This window comes from Pan troglodytes, chromosome 14 (genome assembly GCF_028858775.2).
Source record: "Pan troglodytes isolate AG18354 chromosome 14, NHGRI_mPanTro3-v2.0_pri, whole genome shotgun sequence".
Classification (NCBI taxonomy): Eukaryota; Metazoa; Chordata; class Mammalia; order Primates; family Hominidae; genus Pan; species Pan troglodytes.
This window is the reverse complement of record NC_072412.2, coordinates 65,333,716-65,355,557: the sequence shown is the minus strand read 5'-3', so window position 1 is coordinate 65,355,557 and position 21,842 is coordinate 65,333,716. Positions and strand designations below refer to the sequence as shown.

Below are 21,842 nucleotides of genomic sequence, written 5' to 3'. Positions count from 1 at the left end.
TAGCCTGTAATCATATTATCTGAAGTTAGAATTCTTCCAGTTCCCTTTGTTTCAGAAAAAAAGATGAATGACTGAGTGCCACATTTTCTGGGGTTTATCTACTTCTTTCTCCTATAGCAGATTCCACTAACAAATATTTATAACATTATTTTCAATGTAGTTTTATTTGCTTATAGAATCAAATAGCTTTTGAATCAAAAAGGATCTTATAGATCACAAAGTATTTTGTGACTGATGAAGCTGAGTCTAAATACACAGAGTCACATGCAGTGGCACATTTAGTTTGGGGATTGCCAACTTTTAACTACTGCAATGTTAACTTGGACTATAGATTTTAGTTTATCTCAGATTAAAACCAAATAAAAGAGAAACACAGGAATTTCAAAATAATTGTAGCAGTCCTCACATATCTTCCACATGAAAACAAGATTTATGATCAATAGAACTTTATTTTTTCTTACTCCAACTGTTACTACAAAATCTTTAAGCCTGTAGCTGCTTAGATCTCCTGCAGCTCCAGTATATTATTTTCTTCTACACAACCAACAGTGATACCACTTTTCCATCTCTATTTATCATCTCTTTGTATTACAAGAGAGTCCCCCCTTTCAACAGAACAAACAATCCATGATCTAGGCGATGACAGAGTACCCCTTGAAACTGAGACTTTCAGGTTTTCATTCTGGTTCTGTCTTTTCCTTGCTCTGTCATTAAAGTAATCCACTTAACTTCTGGGCTCAGTGTTTTTGTTGGGAAATGGAGATAAACAATAACCACCTCAAAGGAGGATTCAGTGGATGCTCTGTGCGCTAATGTGTCCACATACCTGCTTCTTTGAGACCTGTATTTGATAGCCAGCAAGAACTTGGAAAAGGCAAGGATATAAGAACAAGAGGTCTTCAGTGAAATTAAACAAGAGATGTCAATTGTTCTTCTTAGTCTGTTTCTCATTCTCATTTATTCATGAGCATAATGTATTCGTTACTACTCAAAACAAATGTCACAGATATTTCGATATATTTGAAGGTATATTTCAAGATATTTGAAGGTAAGAGTAGAAGGAAGTCAGTTTAAAAAGCACCAATATTTAAGAAAATGTGAAATATTTCTCTGACTCTAAGAAAATCTCCTTCCCACCCTTCACCCCTACACTCCCCAATAATCTTTCCATAAATTATTTCTTACCTTGATAACTCTAGGTGCCCTGAAATCCTCAAACTTCATATTAAGTGTATTGCTGTTACCATGCTGTAAGAGAAAGCTGTCAGGTTATTTTAATGACAAAGAGCTGTAATTCATATGTATTACAGCTGCCATTCTCATAGGACATATTATTCTGAATTTGGATATCCACCCACCTTATCTCCAGCAAATTAGCACATAAATACACATCATAGGATTTATCATTGTAACCAGGAATTTAACGATACTATGTGTAAGCATAAACCAGTTTGCTGATGAGATAGATTACATTGAAAGTCTTAGAAATGAAAGTTCTTTCTTTATTTGTACAACATTGAAAGACATATGTTGATCAATTATTCCCAAAGCTTCTGACTCTGTTTTAACCCAGAGTTATCTATCTTTAGTTAGTGTCTGTTACTAATCTATCTGCTGTAACCATCAGAAAAGAGGCCCAAACCCAGCCACTTTCAAGATTTGTGATGAGTATGATTTGTACTTTTCAAAGAGCTTTTCCATATGTTGTTTTTGTCATAAAAATCCTTTGTAGGCTTAGCTTGTTTAATCATCCCCAGTAAACAAAGAAAGGTGCTGAAGTCTAAAGAGATGAAGAGCATTGTTCCAAGATATAAAAAGTAAATGATAAAGCCAAGAAGAAACCTTTGCAATTTTTTCCTTTTATATATAAACTAACCCCATAATACAACACCCTCTGATCTAAGCTGTCACAAATGTATCGTTTGCAACTAACCAGATGAGCCGGGGAAAATTGTTTTGGTTCTCTGTAAATCCATAGAACAAATAAATCAATAAGCGTACAGCTTGATAAACATAAAGGTTGCTCCGTGGCAGAAAGCTCAGGCAGAAAGCTCCAAATCTGTGGAGACAACAGATGCTTCCCAACCTTGCATCCCATAAAAGGGTTTTTAATTTGCCTGAGATATTCAGAGTTCTCTTAAGAAGGCCCAGAAGAAAGCCACAGCAGCAAACCAAGAACGTTGTCAGAGTCTCACAGATAACAGCTGGCTCCTTGGCCTTGGTTTTTTTTTTTTTTTTTCTCCCCCTGCAGAATGGGAATATTAACAACAACTTCACTGGGTATGTCAGAATTAACAGGAGAAATGTTATTCAAGTTCCTCCTCGTGGCTGGCACACACACAGGCACATTATATAAGTGGTAGCATTACCATCATCACCATTGGATTAAGACCTACTTTCAGACTGACTGTGAAGAGAATGGAAAACTGGAACACTGATCTCTTAGGAGAGGCCCAGGTGGAATGATGAATTCATTTTATTCTTCCTCTTTAGTATAGCATTGACAACAAGGAAAGTAAAAAGAGGTTAACCTCAGTGAAAGAACGTTAGAGGAAGCCACCATTTTTAATGACATCTGGGACAAACGTGTCTCAAACTCAGGACTTCTGGTTATAAATCCATTTCCTTTTTCGTATGCTACTCTTCAAATTCTGCCCAATGCACCCTTTATAAACTCTTCCAGATTTTATCACTTCATGCCTGCATTTCTACATAGCTTCCTTTTTATTTCCTGCCTCTTGTCTTTCAATGAGTCCCCTAAATATCCTAGTTCATTAGTCTGGATTAGAAGATTTCCTCTAATTAGTGTCTATTACCTTCACATTGCTTATGTTCCCTTCATTCATCATCTGCTGCTACAGATGACACCCCACCCCCAGCTCTATGTATTTTCTTTTGGAATCTAACACAACCACAGGACTTAAATGTTTGTATTTAGTATTTAAGACAAAATGGACCCTAATTTTGCTAAAAGTCATAAAAGATTCCAGATTCAATACAGCTTTGAAAAAAAATGAGAGGTTTGACTGACTACTCAACACAATCCAAGCTGTTCTTACTGTTTCTACTTGTTACATAGGGAAGGTAATAAGCAAATCTCTCTGTCGATATAGATATATGAATGTGGTTAGATTGTAGGCTTCCTGAAGGCAGGGACTGTGTCTGTTTATTCTCTGCCATATCCCTGAAACATAAAGCAGCATGGCCCACTGTTCATACTTTTGACTAAATGAATGAAAGCCTATTCTTTATCTTGTGCCTTGCAGTACACCAAAGAATTATGAAACATTGTCCTCTTGAATGTAGAATCTTATGATGAAATATGACACATCTGCATTAAAGTACCGCTTTTAACACGAAGAATGGGAAGTACATAGACTCTACTTTGAATAGTTTATGGTCATCACTAGACTTGAGTATGAGGCAGGGGCACAAAAAGCTACAACACCAGGCTAACTAGGATACAAAACATATGAGAGAAATACAATTCAAGTTGGCATCGCTATGTTTTGGAAAATCAGGAGGTCATATTTGATTGAGATTTGAGGGATCAAAGATTATTATAGACAATGATTCAGACTAGGGAATAGGGTATTCCTTGTTATACAGAGAGTTTTATGCAGTATTATATATAGAGTTTAATGCAGTATTTTATATAGAGTTTGCTGCATAAGTACAGCTAAAAAATTTAAAGGCATTTTAAGAAACTGCACTATTTCCTAATAGAAGAATAGTGTCCTAAAGCATAGCTTGCTAGTGAGAGAAAACTATATGCTAAAACTTTAACCTTTAAAATAGATTGAAGCCAGGCGTGGAGGCTCACACCTGTAATCCCAGCTACTCAGGAGGGTGAAGGGGGAGGATCACTTGAGCCCAGGATTTTGAGGCTACAGTGAGCTATAATGGTGCCACTGCACCCCAGCCTGGGCGACAGACAAGACCCTGTCAATAAATGATTATTAAATAAATAATAGAGCAAGATTTTTGTGGTTAGCTCATTTTTGTTAAAAAAGAAAACAACTGAAAAATAATTTTATGACTCTGGACCCTTCGTACAAATTGGGTAGTATTTGTTAAAATGTGAGGATTTATGTATAATAACATCAAAATAACTAGCTTCTAATATTTTCCAATGTACTAGTGAACCTGGGCCATAAATTTTGCTGCTCTTGTCAGTAGATATACAGCAAAGATAAGTATGGACAGTACTCTGTACCATATAAGCAGAAAACCTGGAAATTAACATTCCTGGTTCTCTTTAACTAGAGAGCTAACTATATTTTTAGGATATTTGTCAGAAGCAATATCAGTAAAAATGAAGTGTCTCATAGTTTCTTTTTGGTTCATTGTACTGATATAGAAATACTTCCTGCTTCTTTTACAGCATTTACAGTTTAAAAGTGTTATTAAAGTGCTATAGTTTGGAGCCAGGAGCTGAATTGGATTACTTGAGCTTGCATCAGAGCTCCACCCTAACTTGCCTCTGAACTAGAACAGGTTTCTTAATCCCACAAAGCCTCCTTCCTCATTGTGAATTGGAGAGTATAAAAATTATACTTTCTTAGGCTACATGATGATTTTTGTAAAGCACTTTGTGCAAACCTGGCACTTAGTAAGTGCTCTAACATACTAGTATTGTTTTTATAATGAGTCTTGTAAAATCTAGCCTGAAATGGAAAAAAAAAAAACTTTAAACAGTTATTTTATTAATAAGTTGGTGAGAAAGTGAACATAATTTTGTTATAACTAAATTTGAGTTCCTTATTTGTGGATTGTGTTATAGTTGAAAATTTTTTTTAATCTTTTTGTTTTTGAGAGAGGCTCTCACTCTGTTGCCCAGACTGGAGTGCAGTGGTGCAGTCATGGCTCACTGCAGCCTCAACCTCCCAGGCTTGAGTGATCCTCCCACCTCAGCCTTCCAAGTAGCTAGGACTACAGGTGTGTGCCACCATGCCCTGGCTAATTATTTCTCTTAATTTTTTGTAGAGACGGAGTCTTACTATATTGCCCAGGCTGATCTTAAAGTCCTGGGCTCAAGCAATCCTACCATCTCTGCCTCCCAAAGAAAATGTTGGGATTACAGGCATGAGCCACTGAGCCCGGCATTTTGTTGTTTTTTTAACAAAGTATGTGTGATATGCCACATAATAAACCTCATTGGAAAGACAAGGAGTAACACCCCCCATTATAATAATCTTTAATAAGTAAAGCTATAACTAGGTACAATAAGATTTGTATATACCAGGAGAAAAAAGGCAAGAGATTAGATTAGATAAATAAAATGATTCAGATCGGAAGGTTCGTAAGAGTTGCATTACCAAATGTGTTTGGTAAAACTACAGAACACATTGCTTCCGTGTTCTACTCCAGACAGCGGTCTTTTCGTATCATGAGATTCCATCAATTGCAAAGGTTTCTAGATTCCATTATTGCAATGTTTTCCTTCCCCTTCCAAATAAAATGAAAGCCAATAGAGAAAAGTAGTACCATTGCAAAATCTAAGACCTTTAGAAATAGAATAATTAATTAGTAAACATATTATTATTTTACCATAATAGTTGTAAATGAATGTACTCTGTTCTATATTTTTTAAGTCACCAAAAGTTATTCAGGGAACTATAATGCCCCATCAAATTTAATGATTGGTGACAGGTGTAGCCGTCTGACCTCTAGTGGCTATAGCTTATAGCTGCATTTTCATTGATTGAGTTAAAAAAAAAAAAAAGACTAAGGAAAGAAGTCTTCTTAGATCCTAATAACAGGGTTCTGCAAGTAAGTGTGTGATTAGCATCCCTGAAGTTCTGCTGGTCTAATTGTTGGGGTACTAACTACCTCAAGGAACAGAGGTCAGAACCAACTTCGTTAATCTATGAGTTTAAATGCTTGCAATGTGTCAGCAGATTCTGCCCTGAGGCCCAGCAGCCAAGCAATCTCTACAGCATTTTTTTTAATAGGCATTCTAAAGTTCATAACAAGCTCTCAACACTGATATTCAACAACACGTCATAGGCTTGCATGAAATATTTTTAAAATCCTGATAGAATACATATGTATGACAATGTATGTTTTTATTAGATATCTATATGAATAATATATCTTTCCTAATGTGTAGGTGTGTGTGTTTCTTAAATATTTTGGGGTTTAAATTGACAGCATTACTCTTCCTCATATACTCCACCATGTTTTTGAAACAACACTTCTGAGTTCAGGGTGCTGCTTGTGACCAAGAAACCAAATGGAACTGACCAACAGTTTGAGGACATAAACTTTCTGATTATTTTGAACCACTGAACTAACAGATGCTACATTTACTATGATGCCCCAGATTGAAAAAAAGTAGGAAAATTTGTATTTAGAGTTGAAAAATAAAAAAGAGAACATTCTGCCATGTGATAGTAACATATTTTTCTTTGTCTTTAACATAAACCATACCGTAATACTTGATGTAATTTATTCTTTTTGTGCATTGTGTCTCCACCGAGAATTCTTATTTCTCTCAGTAACTTAATGAATTGCCAAGTATTTATGGCCAATATGGGTCTCCAATATTTTTTTAATTTCAAATACCACATGGATTATGAAGTTCCACATACTTTAAGGCTTCTGTGCTAACACTTATAGCTCTTTTAAGAGGATGTATGTGAAATGGAACAACTAACAGTTACTGTATCTTGTCCTCCTTGTCCATTTTCCTGCTGTCAGAACCTTCTTTAGCTTACCAGGAGTACTATACTCTAATTTCTTTCTTTTCTGCCCTCTCTATGGTACATTTCTAGTCTTTGTGTTTTGTGTTACCATAGAGACAGGAGGTGCTCCAAAGCCCAAAGCCCAAAACCCCGAGAAGACAGACTGGAAGCAGGTCTTTGAGGAAACAGTCCCTGCTGACAAGAGAAGCCTGAGGCAAGAATCTACAGCAGTAAACCGAAAGAGGGGGATTGTGTGGCCCAATCTGATGGTGTGTCCACAGTCTCAGGAAGCACAAGCTCTGCCAATGCTGTGTTAAAAATGAGTTGTTTACAGAAACCAATTTTACAGAGACCTCAGTGCAGCCTGGGGTTTCATAGGAATCAAACTTTGGTGTTTTATTTGCAAAAAAATAACTGAAGTGACATTGACCTATTCCTTTTACTATTTTCCTCATTAAAAGGGAGCAGCTTCTGAGAAAGGTCCTCTTTGCTTGACTTATTTTGCTGATCAAAAATCTCATCTTTAAAATAAAGGTTCATATTCTTTGACTCAGCAAAAACCATCAGAATTGAAACTGCAGTTTGATTGCAGAGGACTCTACAACCAGCACCCAAATCATTGATCCAAATATGCTAGTTATAGAAATAAGTAGTTTCTATTTATCCTGAGTTGTCATGTAGTCATGTACTCCCTTCATATTTTAGATAACTTACAGCTTTTAAACATTTATCTGTATTTAATGAATTGTTATGTTTCCTGCTATATTAACTCATGTCATACTTGTTAATATTTTTATTTAGGAGAAGGCTGCTAAAAGATTTAAAAATAATATAGATTTTTTGTTTCTCTTTCTTTTTCTTAGAGATGTGATGTGAGGTCCTGTAGGGAAAGTGGGAAGAAGAGAAAAATGAAAAATTTAACAACAAAATAATGTGAAATAGAATTTAAACGAACAGATGTTTTCTGAATTACCTTTAAAACCAATTTCTTTTTTGGAATGGAAAAAGATCCATGCTCACGGTGTTTGCTGGATTTTTTTTCACAGATCTAGCAGTCTAAGCAAGGGAAGAATTCAGGGAAATTCAGAGAACATCAATATTTCTTCCTAGGTTATCTGCACAAAATTGTCCTTTGAAGGAAGAAAGCCACTTGTCTGTAAACCTGTAAATAGAAATAAGGATGAGTAGGGCTCTCTCACTTTCCTCAAACTGACAGTAGGAGGCAGTAGTGTACTAGCCTGAGTACTCTCTTTAAGGTAATGCCTATGACTTATGCCAGATTTCTTTTTTTCACTCATTTTCTAGAAATACAGGAAACTAAAATTTTAGAAATAGTTTCAGATTTCATAATGAAGCTTGGTACCATCAATCTAGTACAAGATAATGCTGCTGTGCTATGAATAGAACAATAAAAAAAGGCCAGTCTGTCAGCTTCTAATAATGGCAACACTGTGAACCTAACCCCCACATAGGTCCTGATCCAATATGAATAGGAGAATAGCATAAAGGTCACTCTCATTTTGAAAGGAAGGAGAATTAGGTTTAATAAGTTAGATCCTCCTAATTTTCATGGATTTACTAAAACATGTACAGAACTAGTAAGCAAAAGTAGAAGAGTCTCTGAACGGTAACCCAGTCTCCCCATGCCTAGATGGCTGGATAAACAGATGCCAAAACATAGACAGTAGCAACAGTAGGCTTGCATTATTAGCATTCAGATTTTGTGAGTATATTTTTAATCTTTAGCCTTTGTCTATTTTGCCATTCACAGAAGCTACCTAAATCCAACTTACCTAGAAATATATAACTGCTCCTTCCTCTTTATATGAAACAAAATCACAATAAAATGCTAAATATTGGAACAATTCATTTTCACTTGTTTATAATATATACATATTCAACTCTAAATAAATAATGTATAGGCAATAGCACTGTGAAAAACTCCAGGTTCTAGATCTGTGCTGTCCAATACAGTAGACAATAGCCAGGTGTGGCTCTTAAGCTCCTGAAATGTGGCTGGTCTAAATAGAGATCTGCTGTAAGTATGAAATACACATTTGATTTTGAAGGCTTAGTACAAAAAAATGCCAAAGATATCATTAATATATTTTTGCTATATATATGTCAAAGTGATAATATTTGATATTGGATTAAATAAAATATATTATTAAAACTAATTTCACCTTTTTTTTTCAATGTTTAATGTGGCTTCTAGAAATTTTTACCTTGCATGTATAGCCCATTTTTGTGATTCTCATTAAATTTCTATTGGACAGTACTGTTCTAGTCTCAATGTTGAGTCCTCAAGGGACCCAAAATCACAAAAAAATGTACAATAAAGCAAAATGATATGTCATTAGCTGTATCTGGGTAATATTACTCCAAAGTGTTTCCTTTTTTTTTTAAGGTTTAGTTTAAAACATTAAGTGAAGCAAGGTAATAAAATCATGCCATGCTTAGGTTTAGTCACTCAGGAAATAAATTATCAAGAACTTGTTATGAGGTGGGCACTGTGCTAGGGCTTGGAAATACACCAGTGAATAAAACAAGATACCTGCCTTCATAGAGCTTATGTTCTAGCAAGTTAGGTCACAATTAGATGGATATGAATTAGATTTCTTACTACTTGAACATATTTATATGTTTAGATATGGCTAATGTAGTATATATGTAGTAATAGGCCAGGGAGAAGTAAAGGAACATTTCTATGTATATAGTCATACATAAAATTATTTTGTTATAAAACAGTTATAAACACAAATGTATCCCAGGATTGAATTCTCTAATGAATAAAAACATTATTTTAAGCAGATTCTTATTAAATGCATATCAACCTGAAGTATTAAGTCTACATGGAAATTTTTTAGGAGTCTATGAACATATAATTGTATTGTTTTACAGCACTGCACACCCTAGTTGGCTTTAGCTTTTCCCCAGAATTTTGAACGACTAAGTGAATATTGTTTTGCATGTTCATTATAGAAATGACAGGATCTTAAATGTTTCAAAAACTTAGCACCTGGCATGGTGGGCTAAACCCTCACTGAATTAACTAATGAACTGACTTAACCATAATTTCAACTCATGATCACTGAAGGAACAGTTGAAGAAACTATAGCTGTTTGGCTTGGAGAAGAAAAGATTGAGAGAATATAATATCTGTCTTGAAATATTTGAAGGGCTGGTGGGTGGAAGAGGAATTGGATTTAATACAGACCTAATGGAAAAAATCAACAGAGCCAGTGACTAAGATTTCAAGGAAACAAACACTGGATAAATCTAAGGTAAAACATGTAATTATTAGAGCTGACCAAAGGTAGAATATATTGCCTGATGAGATTGTGAGGAAATGACTCGAGGTCTTCAAACTGAGTCTGGATAGCTACTTGATAGGATGCTAACTAAATGTAATTCGAGCATTGGCTAGGTGGTTCCACCAAGTAACAAGGGGTCTTTCCATTTGATTCTACATTACATGATTCTGTGAATCAAAATGAAATGAAACAGAAATAGCATAAGTTATTCAGAAGAAATACCTGTACATTCGAAATGTCTAATAAATGTTGAAGAAGTATAAGAAATAAGGAAATATACTTAAAAGCACACTATGTGATGAGACTTAGAAATGGCTTCAGAAATATGTTCTAGTCCTAAAGTATTTAAAAATAGTTAGCTAGTTAGTTTCTAATACAGCTCGCAAGTTATTAGCACTCGGAATCTACCTCTCCCCAGCCTCTTCATCCTTGGGAAGTGCTTTTTCCATTTCACAACATGTCTATTTGCCATGGCCTAATCATGTGCCCCCAGAACCATGAGGGCCAACGATTTGGACTGAATTTGCCAGAGGCAAATAGCAAAGCCTGTGTGGCCTTGGCAGTTCATGGACTTCTCTAAACCTCAACTTCCTTATCTATAAAATGGGCTTGTTGATACCTGCACTTTGGGATTGTTGTAAAAATTTTAAAATAGACCAAGGCGGGTGGATCACGAGCTCAGGAAATCGAGACCATCCTGGCTAACACGGTGAAACCACATCTCTACTAAAAATACAAAAAATTAGCCGGGCATGGTGGTGGGCGCCTATAGTCCCAGCTACTCAGGAGGCTGAGGCAGGAGAATGGCATGAACCCGGGAGGCGGAGCTTGCAGTGAGCCGAGATCGTGCCACTGCACTCCAGCCTGGGCGACAGAGCAAGACTCCATCTCCAAAAAAAAAGAAAAATTAAAAATAGCATGTAAAGGCTAGGCACAGTGGCTCACACCTGTAACTCCAGCACTTTGGGAAACTGAGGCAGGAAAATCACTTGGGACTAGGAGTTCTAGGTGAGCCTGAGCAACATAGCAAGACCCCGTCTCGATTTTTTAAATGTTTAAGTTAGCCAGGCATGGTGATACGTGCCTGTAGACCTAGCTACTCCGAAGGCCAAGACGAGGATACCTTGAGTCCAGGAGTTCAAGGCTACAATGAGCTATCATGGCACCACCGCATTCCAGCCTGAGCAAGCGACAGAGCAAGACCCTGTCTCTAAAAACGAAATGAAAAAAGATAGCATGTAAAAGTTTTATCAGGTATGTAGTATGTGTTTAATAAGTATACTGTCAAACCATATCCCTGTATTATTTCTCTACCCTTTCCCTTATGAACCACCAGATCAACTGATCAAATTACTTCTGACCTGGGATCTATTAGCTTACAAGCCATTACACACTTTAGAAATATTTATTTAATATCTGCCAAGCCACCTCCAGGTGACCACAAGTGCATAGTAGTCTGAGACAGCTGTCAATAACAGGTAGCATGACTGATAAACAGATGCCATGGTTGGTTTCAGTCTGTTAATATGAAGAGCATGAAAGTGTGGTTTGAGAATGTGTTATTTGAAGTAGTAGTAGGGCATATGTAGGAATGTTTAGGGAGGCCATGGTGGATACGGTATTGGAGCTCTGTTGTCAGGGCTGGAAATGCAGATGTGAGTCTTCTTCCTAGAGGAAATGGTTGAAGCTGTGAGATCGTGATGGAGAGAAGGTAGAAAGGGCAGAAAAGAGGGCCAAAGATGTAACTGTGAGAAATGGCCACGTTGAGGTTATGATTGTTTGGTAGAGGTTGGGAAGGTAGCACAAATTACCAAAGAAGATTTAAAATGAATCATCGAAAAGTGGAAGAGTAAGCACAGTCAAGGGCAATATCATGATAGAGCATGTTAACCAGGAGTCTGAGGACTTAATTCTGTCTCTGGCTCTGCCTGAAAGTTATGTCTGCTTTCTCAATTTTATGTCAAACAAGGTAAATATACTAAATATACCCATATTACCTATCTCACAGGGCTGTTATAAGAATCACATGAGTGGATATATGGGGAAAGTGTTTGCAAGCTATAGAATAGCCATATATAAAGGTAATATGATCATATCGATATTATGCCATAATAATGTTCAAAGTCACAAATAACATTCTACATTGACTTCTAACACCAGCTAGTTGAAGTTAAGCCAGATTTCACAGGTCACAGTCCTCTAAAAGATTGCCTTCACTTCAGTACCAGCTGCAAATTTGAGGTCCCTAGGTTACCCTCACTTGGCTACAAATTCAGTGCTTCCTACTACCCTCTCAAATTCAATAATTTGCTAGAATGACAGAATTCAGGAAAGTACTATACTTCCTGTTACAGCTTTATTATAGCAAAAGAATACAAATCAGAAACAGCCAAAGGAGAGACACCTGAAGCCCCTATTGTCCTTAGGGACGCATCAGCCTCTCTGCACATTGATGTGTAAGGATGCACAGAGGATTACCAACCAGAAAACTCACCTGAACATCAGTGTCTTGAGTTTGCACTGCGGCTTTGTTACTTAGGCACAATTAGTTGAATCATCAGCCACATGATTGAGCTCAAGCTCCCGTACCCATCTCTCACTCAGAAATCAGGCTGATAATCATTTGGCTCAAAACCCCAACCCTCTAATCACATGATTGGTCTTTCTGGCTTGGTTAACCCCCATCCTGAGTCATTCATTACTATAAACTATCGAGGGGCCCACCATGAGTTACCTCATTAGCAAAAACTATCAGTTTAGGGTTTCAAACTATTCATCTGAGGGGCCCAACATGAATACAAAATTCCAAGGCTTTAGAGGCCACCTCCCAGGGACTGGGACAAAGACCAGATGAATTCTTTATTACACACATTCCAAAATGTTGCAAATGTGAGAGAAAAAAGAGGCATGAGTAAATGCAATTGAGTTTAGGAATTTCGATGCTTTGGGTAATATTGTAAGGAGCAATTTCAATAGAGAGGTATGGATGAAAGCCAAATTAGAATTGCTAAGAATTGAGGGGAGAGGTGAAAAAGAGGAAAGCAGATATGGAAAAGAGTATCCAACTCAGGTAGCATCTTACAAATCAGGAAGGTAAGCAGTCAAACAGAAGAGTTTACGCTACTGTTCTCTTTAGAGGCTGAACCTATCCTGGGTGTTGTGTGCACAGAGCCTGCGTCATCTTGAGCTTCCTTGTAGCCCTACACTCAATTAGAAAAACTCAGCATAGGAAACTGTGAAATGGCAGTACTGTCTTTGAATTTTATTTAAAGGATAGTGATACAGAACAAGAATGAATAGAAGTTTATATAATAGTTTCTGCAAATAAAGTTCTTCATCAGTTGTCTCCTCTATTCAAAGATATCATTATATTCTGCTTTGCATACTGTGTTTAGATAGGGGGAGTATTGTTTTGTTTAGTTGTTTGTTTTTACATAATTTGTTTTAATAAGAGTTTCTGGCACCCCTAAAAGATTTTAACTACATGCAAAATGACCTTTTGCTCTTTGAATTATTTTTATATATTTTCAATACATAAGATAAACAGCGAAATGAAACCAAAGGAAGACAATTATTAATAGCATCAGTAAATCAGCAATAAGGAAAACCACAGGGATATGGGCTGCTGGCGGCCACCACTAACTTCCGTTATTGCATAGATTAAAAACATATATTTGTCACACACTTTACTATCATGTAGACCCAGTGGTGCTTTAAAATTATATTTATGAGTGATTCTTTTTCTTTCACCAAAGTAAAGCCATTGCTGGGGTGAAACAAAACAGCTACTTAGTAGGTCAAAGTAATAGTTAAAAGCAAAAGGTAAAGAATTGCGAGGAGAGACCAAATTTCAGGAACACTGAATAGATGTAGTCAATTTAGGACACCAGAGTTCTACATTCTTCCTCCTGTCAAGGCTGCCACAACTCACCATTGACCACAAGAGACAGGAGCTCAATTTTATACTTCATCTGAGAGTTGGCACTCCTAAGAAGCCAGTGCCCATTAGAACCACAATGTGAGGGGGGATCAATACTAACTTCAAAGGAATAATGCCTCTTTCTGAACCATAACTGATATTTCCTGCAGCAGAGAAGTCTTCCCCAAGGGCCGTCCGCCAGGGCCTTAGTTAGCCTTGCCTTCTTAGCTCAAGAAGCATAAGGCTGAAATATTTCCTCATTTAGATGCCAAGTTGCATATATTCACATATATATACATAATTCTTTTGTCAGCAACTTTCCCAGTTTCCTGTGTCTTTTGTGTTTCTCAAGAAGCAGTGGAAATATTAGCACAGGATGAATGAGTTTTTTTATGCTTTCTTTGTCATCCAAATCTATACTCTGCCAAAGATCATGTGGGACCCAACACTAGATGTAGTTTAAGGCCTTTATTCTCATTTTTAAGTCCAGTGGGTATCAGTATTTAAGAGGCATTCAGCTCTCCAACAACGTTCAACTTTTAGTTCAGTTTCAAAGAAAAAGCTGTGGTGGGTCTCTAGATTCAATTCTTATAGTAAGAATCCTATGAAGAATTAAATTGAAATGAGTAAATATTCCTATCTTAAAGGAAAATAGCATGTATTCTCATCGTGTTTATTTCCACAGAAACACAAATACAAGATGTGTGGATTGCATTTTCTTACTGAATTGGTACTAAGAATAGCAGCTGGTTCTTTGCCTATCAGTACTACAATCAACAGTGGCCCTGAATATTGGCAGTAGTCCTAGATATATTGTACATAGAGATCAATTGTAATATCTTAAACAGAAAAAAAAGGCCTAGGATTCAATTTGTAAAATAATAAACTCCTCGCCTTGAAGAATTAATCATCCCACTTTGCCTTAATATTTTTAGTTTCCATTTAAAAGTGTGTATGGTGAAGAGTTGAGTTGAGAAATAGAAACGCTTGTCTTTTTATTGATACCCCAGCCTTACCTTTCATTGAGTCCATATGTCCTAGGTATCATCTTGCATTTGTAACTGTCTAACTTCATATGAAAAGAATTGGCCTACCTGCCTCAAATTACAATTTATTTGTGCCTCTGAGCACCTGGTAGAGTATAGAGTTTTCTCCAACTTACAAGGTTGTGGGATCACTCTGTTGTTTGAAAGTCAACCATTTAGAAACTAAGTGCATGTTTTTGCATGGAATTTAGGTCTCCAGCCCACACAAAGCCACCAATAACAAACTTTAAAATAATGGTGATAACAAAAGACACCTGGCCTTGACACATTATAATAAGATTTCTATATAAGAGTGAACTTCTGGGGTCAGCAGGCACAGTGGCTCACACCTGTAATCCCAGCACTTTGTGACGCTGAGGTGGGTAGATAGCTTATCCCCAGCCTGGCTTTGTTGCCAGGCTTTAAAAAAGTGAACTTCCGGCCGGGTGCAGTAGCTCACACCTGAAATCCCAGCACTTTTGGGAGGCCAAGGCGGGCGGATCACGAGGTCAGGAGATCGAGACCATCCTGGCTAACACAGTGAAACCCCGTCTTTACTAAAAATGCAAAAAAATTAGCCGGGCGTGGTGGCGGGCACCTGTAGTCCCAGCTACTCGGGAGGCTGAGGGAAGACAATGGCGTGAACCCGGGAGGTGGAGCTTGCAGTGAGCCGAGATCGCGCCACTGCACTCCAGCCTGGGCGACAGAGCAAGACTGTCTCAAAAAAAAAAAAAAAAAAAAAAGTGAACTTCCAGCTTGAGCACTTCCTCTACCTGCACTATCTCTAATTATAGTGGGATAGGCAACTCCTCCTGTCCAGCTTCATTTATCTGCTTTGCAGTTTAAGATCTGACTTGCTCATTTCTACAGTTTTGGTCTCCCATGTCTGGAGACAAACCAAAAAGAAGGTGAGGACCAGAATGGGGGCTGTTGGGGTGCTGAGAGCTAATGTGAGGGCTGGGAATGAAGAGTTGTTATCTAGGAATTTCTAAGAAAGCTATAAACATCTTTTAAAAAACTCTTGTGCACTTTTCTTTTTTATTTCTTCAGTGGTCTCAGGAATGGCCTCTTTCCTTTTTACACTGTCTTGTCTGTTACTTCTCATGAAAGATTCCTCACCTGAAACCACAGAGGAGATAAATACCATCTTAGTTTTTCTCTTATCATTTTGTCCCTAAAGCAAGCCCACAGCTATTTTGAGTTTTCTCAAAAGGATAGAAATGCTTTTGCCTGCCTTGGCCCATCCATTATTATTTACCTTTGTCTCCAAAGAAGTTCAAAGACCAAACGCTAAAAGAAAAATCCAGGCAATGCTAGGCATTTCATCCTTGGATCTGGTATAGATCAAGGAGTACTAAGACATTCAAAATAGATATGCAATCCTTGTTTTTGGCAGCATGCATGTTCATTAGCGACCTTGACAAGAACTGTTTCAGAAGAGTAAAGGGTCGAAAGCATGATTGGAGTGGGTTCAAGAGAAAAATAGGGAGCGAGGAATTAAGAGAGTAAGTATGGGCAATTCTTTCAAGGTATTTTACTATAAAGGGAGCCAAGAATTTAGATAGCTGGAGCAGGATGTGGAGACAAATAGAGATTCCCCCCACCTCATAAATTTATGATTATTAGAGCTTCTCTGCTGAGGGGAATGAGCACCTGGAGAAAGAAACCTTTACAGTGCAGCAGAGAGAGGGCAAAGCAGCCAGAGGGATGTCCTTGAATAGACAAGCAAAAGTCACATCCAAGCAAAAGTCACATCCGTCACTCACCTTGAGGGCTATCCTCAGAGGGGAGCTCGGAAGGTTGATTCATCCTAACAGGAGGGGCGGATGTATGTGTGTGCAGTAGGCAGATAATAGGTGTTGGGGAAGGGGTGAGGCACGTGCAGGAGCTCTCTTCTGATCACCTCTATGAGTGAGTTAAATGAGAGGGAGGACATATTGGAAGTTTCAAAGAGTGGAGAAGGTGTGGAGCAGTTGTCTGGGAGAATGGAAGAGTGAATGGACTAGGGAATTGTAGTGGGTTAAAGGTCATGCTTTTGAAGTTCATAGTCATGAATCTAAGTGAGACCAGGAAAGAAATGGAGGATATGTGTGACCTTGGATATACTGTGTTAAGGTAGTTTACATAGGTGTACTATCTGCTTTACAAAGCTGTTGCGAGAATTCAGTGTGTTAGAAGGCATTTTGAAGTATAAGTACAGGACACCATTATTATGAAACTTAGCTTTGAATTACTTAGCACTTTCCTTTGGCAAAAAGGTTTTCAGATTTCTTGAAGACAGCCTCAGTATCTCTAGAGACAGCATTTGGCGTCTACCACCGATTTACTCAGTAACTAAGTCTAAGCAAATGACTTAACCTCCTTTTGCTTTTACCCCTCAATCTATATGCTGAGGGTGGTAATGTTTGAAGTGCAACAAAATACAGGCTATTCATAAGATGGTATGTATGTATGTGTTTTGTGTGTGTGTGTGTGTGTGTGTATACATACATATATATGTGTATATATATAGTTTTAATAATTTGCCTACCAAGTTCATTATTTCTCTGAAGGAAAACCACTGACTAAAAATTCTGATTAGAAACTTTCCTTCTTGGTTTCATTCAAGAAAGAAATTAATGTCGTTACTATTCAAACTAATGTTTATCTTGTGTCACAGAGTGTGGAAATAATTTCTTTACCCAACACATATTTATTGAGCACCTACTTTGCACCAAGGACGGTCTAGGCACTAAAGCTATAGCAATATTTAAAACAATGTCCCTGCTTTCTTGGAGTGCATACATGGACACGCGCACACACGCGCACACACATTTCATATTCCATACCCATATTTTGGCTAATTTAATCTCTTCTTTGCCATTAGACTTTTAACTAGAGTTGTCCAATAGCAGAATAAACTGGTTTGTTGGAGATACCATCATGATGGAGTGGTTTGCAGGAAATCAAATAAGCAAAGATAGGAACATTTTGGGGAAGGAGCAGTAAGCTGGCCAACATTCTACATTTAGCTACAAATGCAGTTTTCAAGCATTCTTTGGGACAGAAGTGTGGGAGCTAGAAAAGAAAAGGATGTGGTCATAGGAACTGCAGGAATACCACATCTACCGTGCTCTTTCCAGCAAACACAATATGTACATTATAAGCTACAGAGCATACACTCCTTTAAGAGAAAATCACTGCTCTATTAGATTTTGATTTTTGAGTAACAGTTGCCCACCTGATATAGAAGATGAAAGACAAAGTGTATTTATTTTCTTCCAGCAGCTAAAAGGTGATCATACTTCTAAAATTTGTTGAGATTGTCCAAGAAAGTGTGTAAAATCCTCATCCATCACTGGAAGCCTCTGGTCAGAAAATGACAGTGTAGTAAATATCTTCAGCAGCTACCTTTTAATGTACAAGCTGTTTTCAGTTGGAATTTTCAGCACTCACATAAAACACACTGTTATGAGTGACTGCTTGTGCTCCAAAGTCATTACTATTGGGACAATGGAACATCTCTCAGAGAATAACCAAAAAACTTTAAATGTCATGTCAGGTTTGTTGAAGCCATTTTCAAGCCCCATTCAAGGTTACATGAATATTGAGGGTGTCTGTTTTTTAAAAGTCATCATTACCATCACTTACCAATAAAAGAATGTATGTGTGTATGTATATATGTACATGCATGTATGTATAGATGTGTATATACTTGACAATTACATATAACATTCTGGTTTGCTAGGAAGTTTTAATTATTTGCTTGCCAAGTTCATTGTTTCTTTAAAGGAAAATAATCGACTTTTTAAATTCTTATTAGAAACTTTCCTTCTTGATTTCATTCAAAAAGGAAATTAATCTCATTATTATTCAAGCTAATGTTTATCTTGTGTCACAGAGTGTGGAAATAATTTATTTATCCAACAAATATTTATTGAGGACCTACTTTGCACCAGGGCCATTTTAGGCCCTGAAGTTATAGCAGTATTTAAAATAATGTCCCTACTGTCTTGGAGCACACATTCTAGTAAGACAGACAATGGACAAGTGAGCAAATATATTGTGTGTCCAGCCATCATGTGTCCTGTGAAGGAAAACATGACGGGGAAGGATAGAGCAGTGCAAAGGGCAAATGCTATTTTAGATGGGTGGCTAGGGAAGGCCTCTCTTTTTAGGTGGTGTTTGAACAGAGACCTGAAAGAAATATGGGACCAGGCCCTGATAATAACCACGTGACAGGCATGTCAGGCATAAAGGAAGAAGGAAATGGGCATTAGTGCTAATGAAATGGTTGGCTGTTATATTTTAGTTTATTCTTAAACCCCTGTGTGATTATTTTAAACCTGTCTTACTCTGTTGACTGTTTCTTTGTTTAGTCTATCTAAGAAGACTACTTATTTATTGAGAATAATTATTTTAAATGTGTTTCATAACGTGCACAGTCCTTGGTTATCATGGTGATAAGTTTTATGTTTCTTTTTTCCTCACTGTAGAAAATCAGAAAGTGCAGTTGACAGAAGGGTCACGTTCACACTACAATATCAATTGCAACTCAACAAGGACTCCAGTCGCCAAGGAGCTTAATTATAATCTAGACACTCATACGTCTACTGGGAGGATCAAGGCAGCTGAGAAGAAGGAAGCGTGTAATGTAGAAAGCAACAGAAAAAAGGAAACGGAACTTCTTGGCTCTTTTTCTAAAAATGAATCCGTTCCCGAAGTTGAAGCCCTGCTGGCAAGATTACGAGCTTTATAAGTTAAACTGGTTTTTAAAAAAAATGATTAAGCCAAATATAAAGCCATGCTCTAAACTATAACACTTGAAAAAATTGCTTTTATGTAAGTGACTTTATATAGTTTTAAATTATGATATATATTAGAAAAATAAAGCTAAATATATGATTGCAATGCTTTTTCTATGTACTGGAGGTTTTGGTTTATTCAAGATTGTACTGGGCTTTAATCCTTTTTTTTTTTTTTTTTTTTTTGGTCTCCTGGTATTCCTCAGTTCTTTATTTGGTGGTTAAATTATACATATTGCTTTAGAGAGCAGGTAGGTGGCCATGTGTTCAGCAGTGTGTCCTTAAGAAAATACCATCTTTCTAAGCCACTGGAATTTTTACTTTACTATTTTTAACATTAATGGATGTCAGGTCATCAACCTCAAGTCTTTACATATCCATGTATATTCCATATATATTGTTTATATAGGCCCAAGTTTCTCCTTAATTGGGATCTATATACTACCAGCACAACATCAAAAACATGTAATTGAATACATCAGGGCTATATATGTAAGGAAATGATTGGTGACCCCATTATCATCATTGTTGAATTCATGTTAAGTAGACCCTCTAGGGGACCATAAGGCAATTGAGCACATAACGAAAAATGATGCAATAAGAATGTATGCACTCTCTTTGCCAAATGCATGTGCTTTTGTGTAACGTGGATGTAAACAGAATTGCAGTGCTGCCGAAATTCTTGATCTTGGCTAAGAGAGTATTTTTCCCCTTGTAATTACGACTCTGAGATAAAATTGCCATTTTGAAATTTCCAAAGTAACAACTTTTTTTATTTTATGAATAAACTTGGGATTGCAATTTCTCTGATCTGACAATCAATAACTTTAACAAAGATCTAAATAAGTGTTTCAAGGAAAGTTTTCCTAAGCAAATGTAATATTACCTCATTTGGGCATCATTACTCTGTTAATTCTATATCAAAGGAAATAAACTTGCTACTTGCACTAAATGAAAAAAAATGCTTTCTTTTATCTCTCTTTTTTTGAAAACATTCTGTGGATAAGCTGAGAATAGACTGTGCTATGCAGTCTGTCTAAGCATCTATTTTGCTTTATTACATGTAATAAGTAAGTGACTGTTCTTTTACCTTCAGTTAAAAAGCAGTTATATGGAACTAGTCGGGCAAGGTCTATTGCTTTTTATTTCCTTAAGTTGCCACCTCCTTTCAGCTCTAAGTTAATAAAGTTAATTAATTAGAACTATGAGCCAGGCCCTGTTTATAGACATTGGAGAACAGAGTATTCTCTATAGCCAGTGTAGGAATAAATGTGAATTTGTATGTATTGCTGAAATGTGCATTTTGCCATCCAGTTGCAATTCCTGTTTTTCTGAAAACAAACCTTAAAAATCAAGAAAGGTGAAGGACATTTACATATTTAAGCTGACAGCACCCCTAACAACAAGGCAGGTTGTTTTGTTTAGGAAAGAATTTAAATGAAAGAACTCTCACTATCAGTTCTTAATGTGATTTTGCAGACTTGGGTTTTTCAGAAACAAAACTTAAATTCAACTAGATAGTTTGGGCACACCAGGAAGCAGGTAAAAACTCTGGAAACTTGGGACCGGGGAGCAGCCACAGGGGAGAAGAAGCCTGGCAAGTAAAGGAAAGTGAAGATGACAGAGACTCCCAGGGGCAGAGGAAGGCAAGGAAGTCCAGAAATGGAGCAGTCAAGCCCCAGAGCGTCTGTCTGCAGGGGCTGAGGACAAGTTTCAAGCAAGAGGGCCAGGAGCCCAAGGCTAGCAGAGTATCAGAAGCGTCTGGCCACCCACAAGTCAGCAGCCAGCACTCTCTCTCCCTTGATGACAGCAGCTGGCTCCAAAAAGGACCATAGCTGTGGAAAGGAAACCTCTAAATGACTGATAAAGATGAGTACCAACTCAAGGAACAGATCATTTGGAGATACTTTTATTGGTAGATGCCCTTTCAGCAATGGGCTAGAGGTATGATTAGGGTTTCAAAATGCATGATATTTCCTTAGCCAAATCATAACATTGACCTTTAATTTGAGGGCAGGAGTTGAGGTACAATTTTATTTTTTTGAATAAGCAGTTTGTTCATTTGAATGAGCCAGTATAATGATTAATTTTTTTTTTTTTTTTTTTTTTTTTTT

At 37.1% G+C, this 21,842-nt stretch overlaps 1 protein-coding gene across 4 annotated transcripts in view; it reads left to right on the top strand.

Moving 5' to 3' along the window:
- The window catches only part of DIAPH3 (diaphanous related formin 3), a 490,848-nt gene extending 471,020 nt beyond the window's left edge, over window positions 1-19,828 (top strand). For all 4 annotated transcript variants that reach the window (XM_054665348.2, XM_054665347.2, XM_054665346.2 and 1 more), the window contains one exon: window positions 19,420-19,828. In XM_054665348.2, the coding sequence (XP_054521323.1) occupies window positions 19,420-19,682 (263 nt within the window). In that variant the 3' untranslated portion in view covers window positions 19,683-19,828. The remainder of the gene's footprint in view (window positions 1-19,419) is intronic.
- Window positions 19,829-21,842: the final 2,014 nt, after the last annotated feature.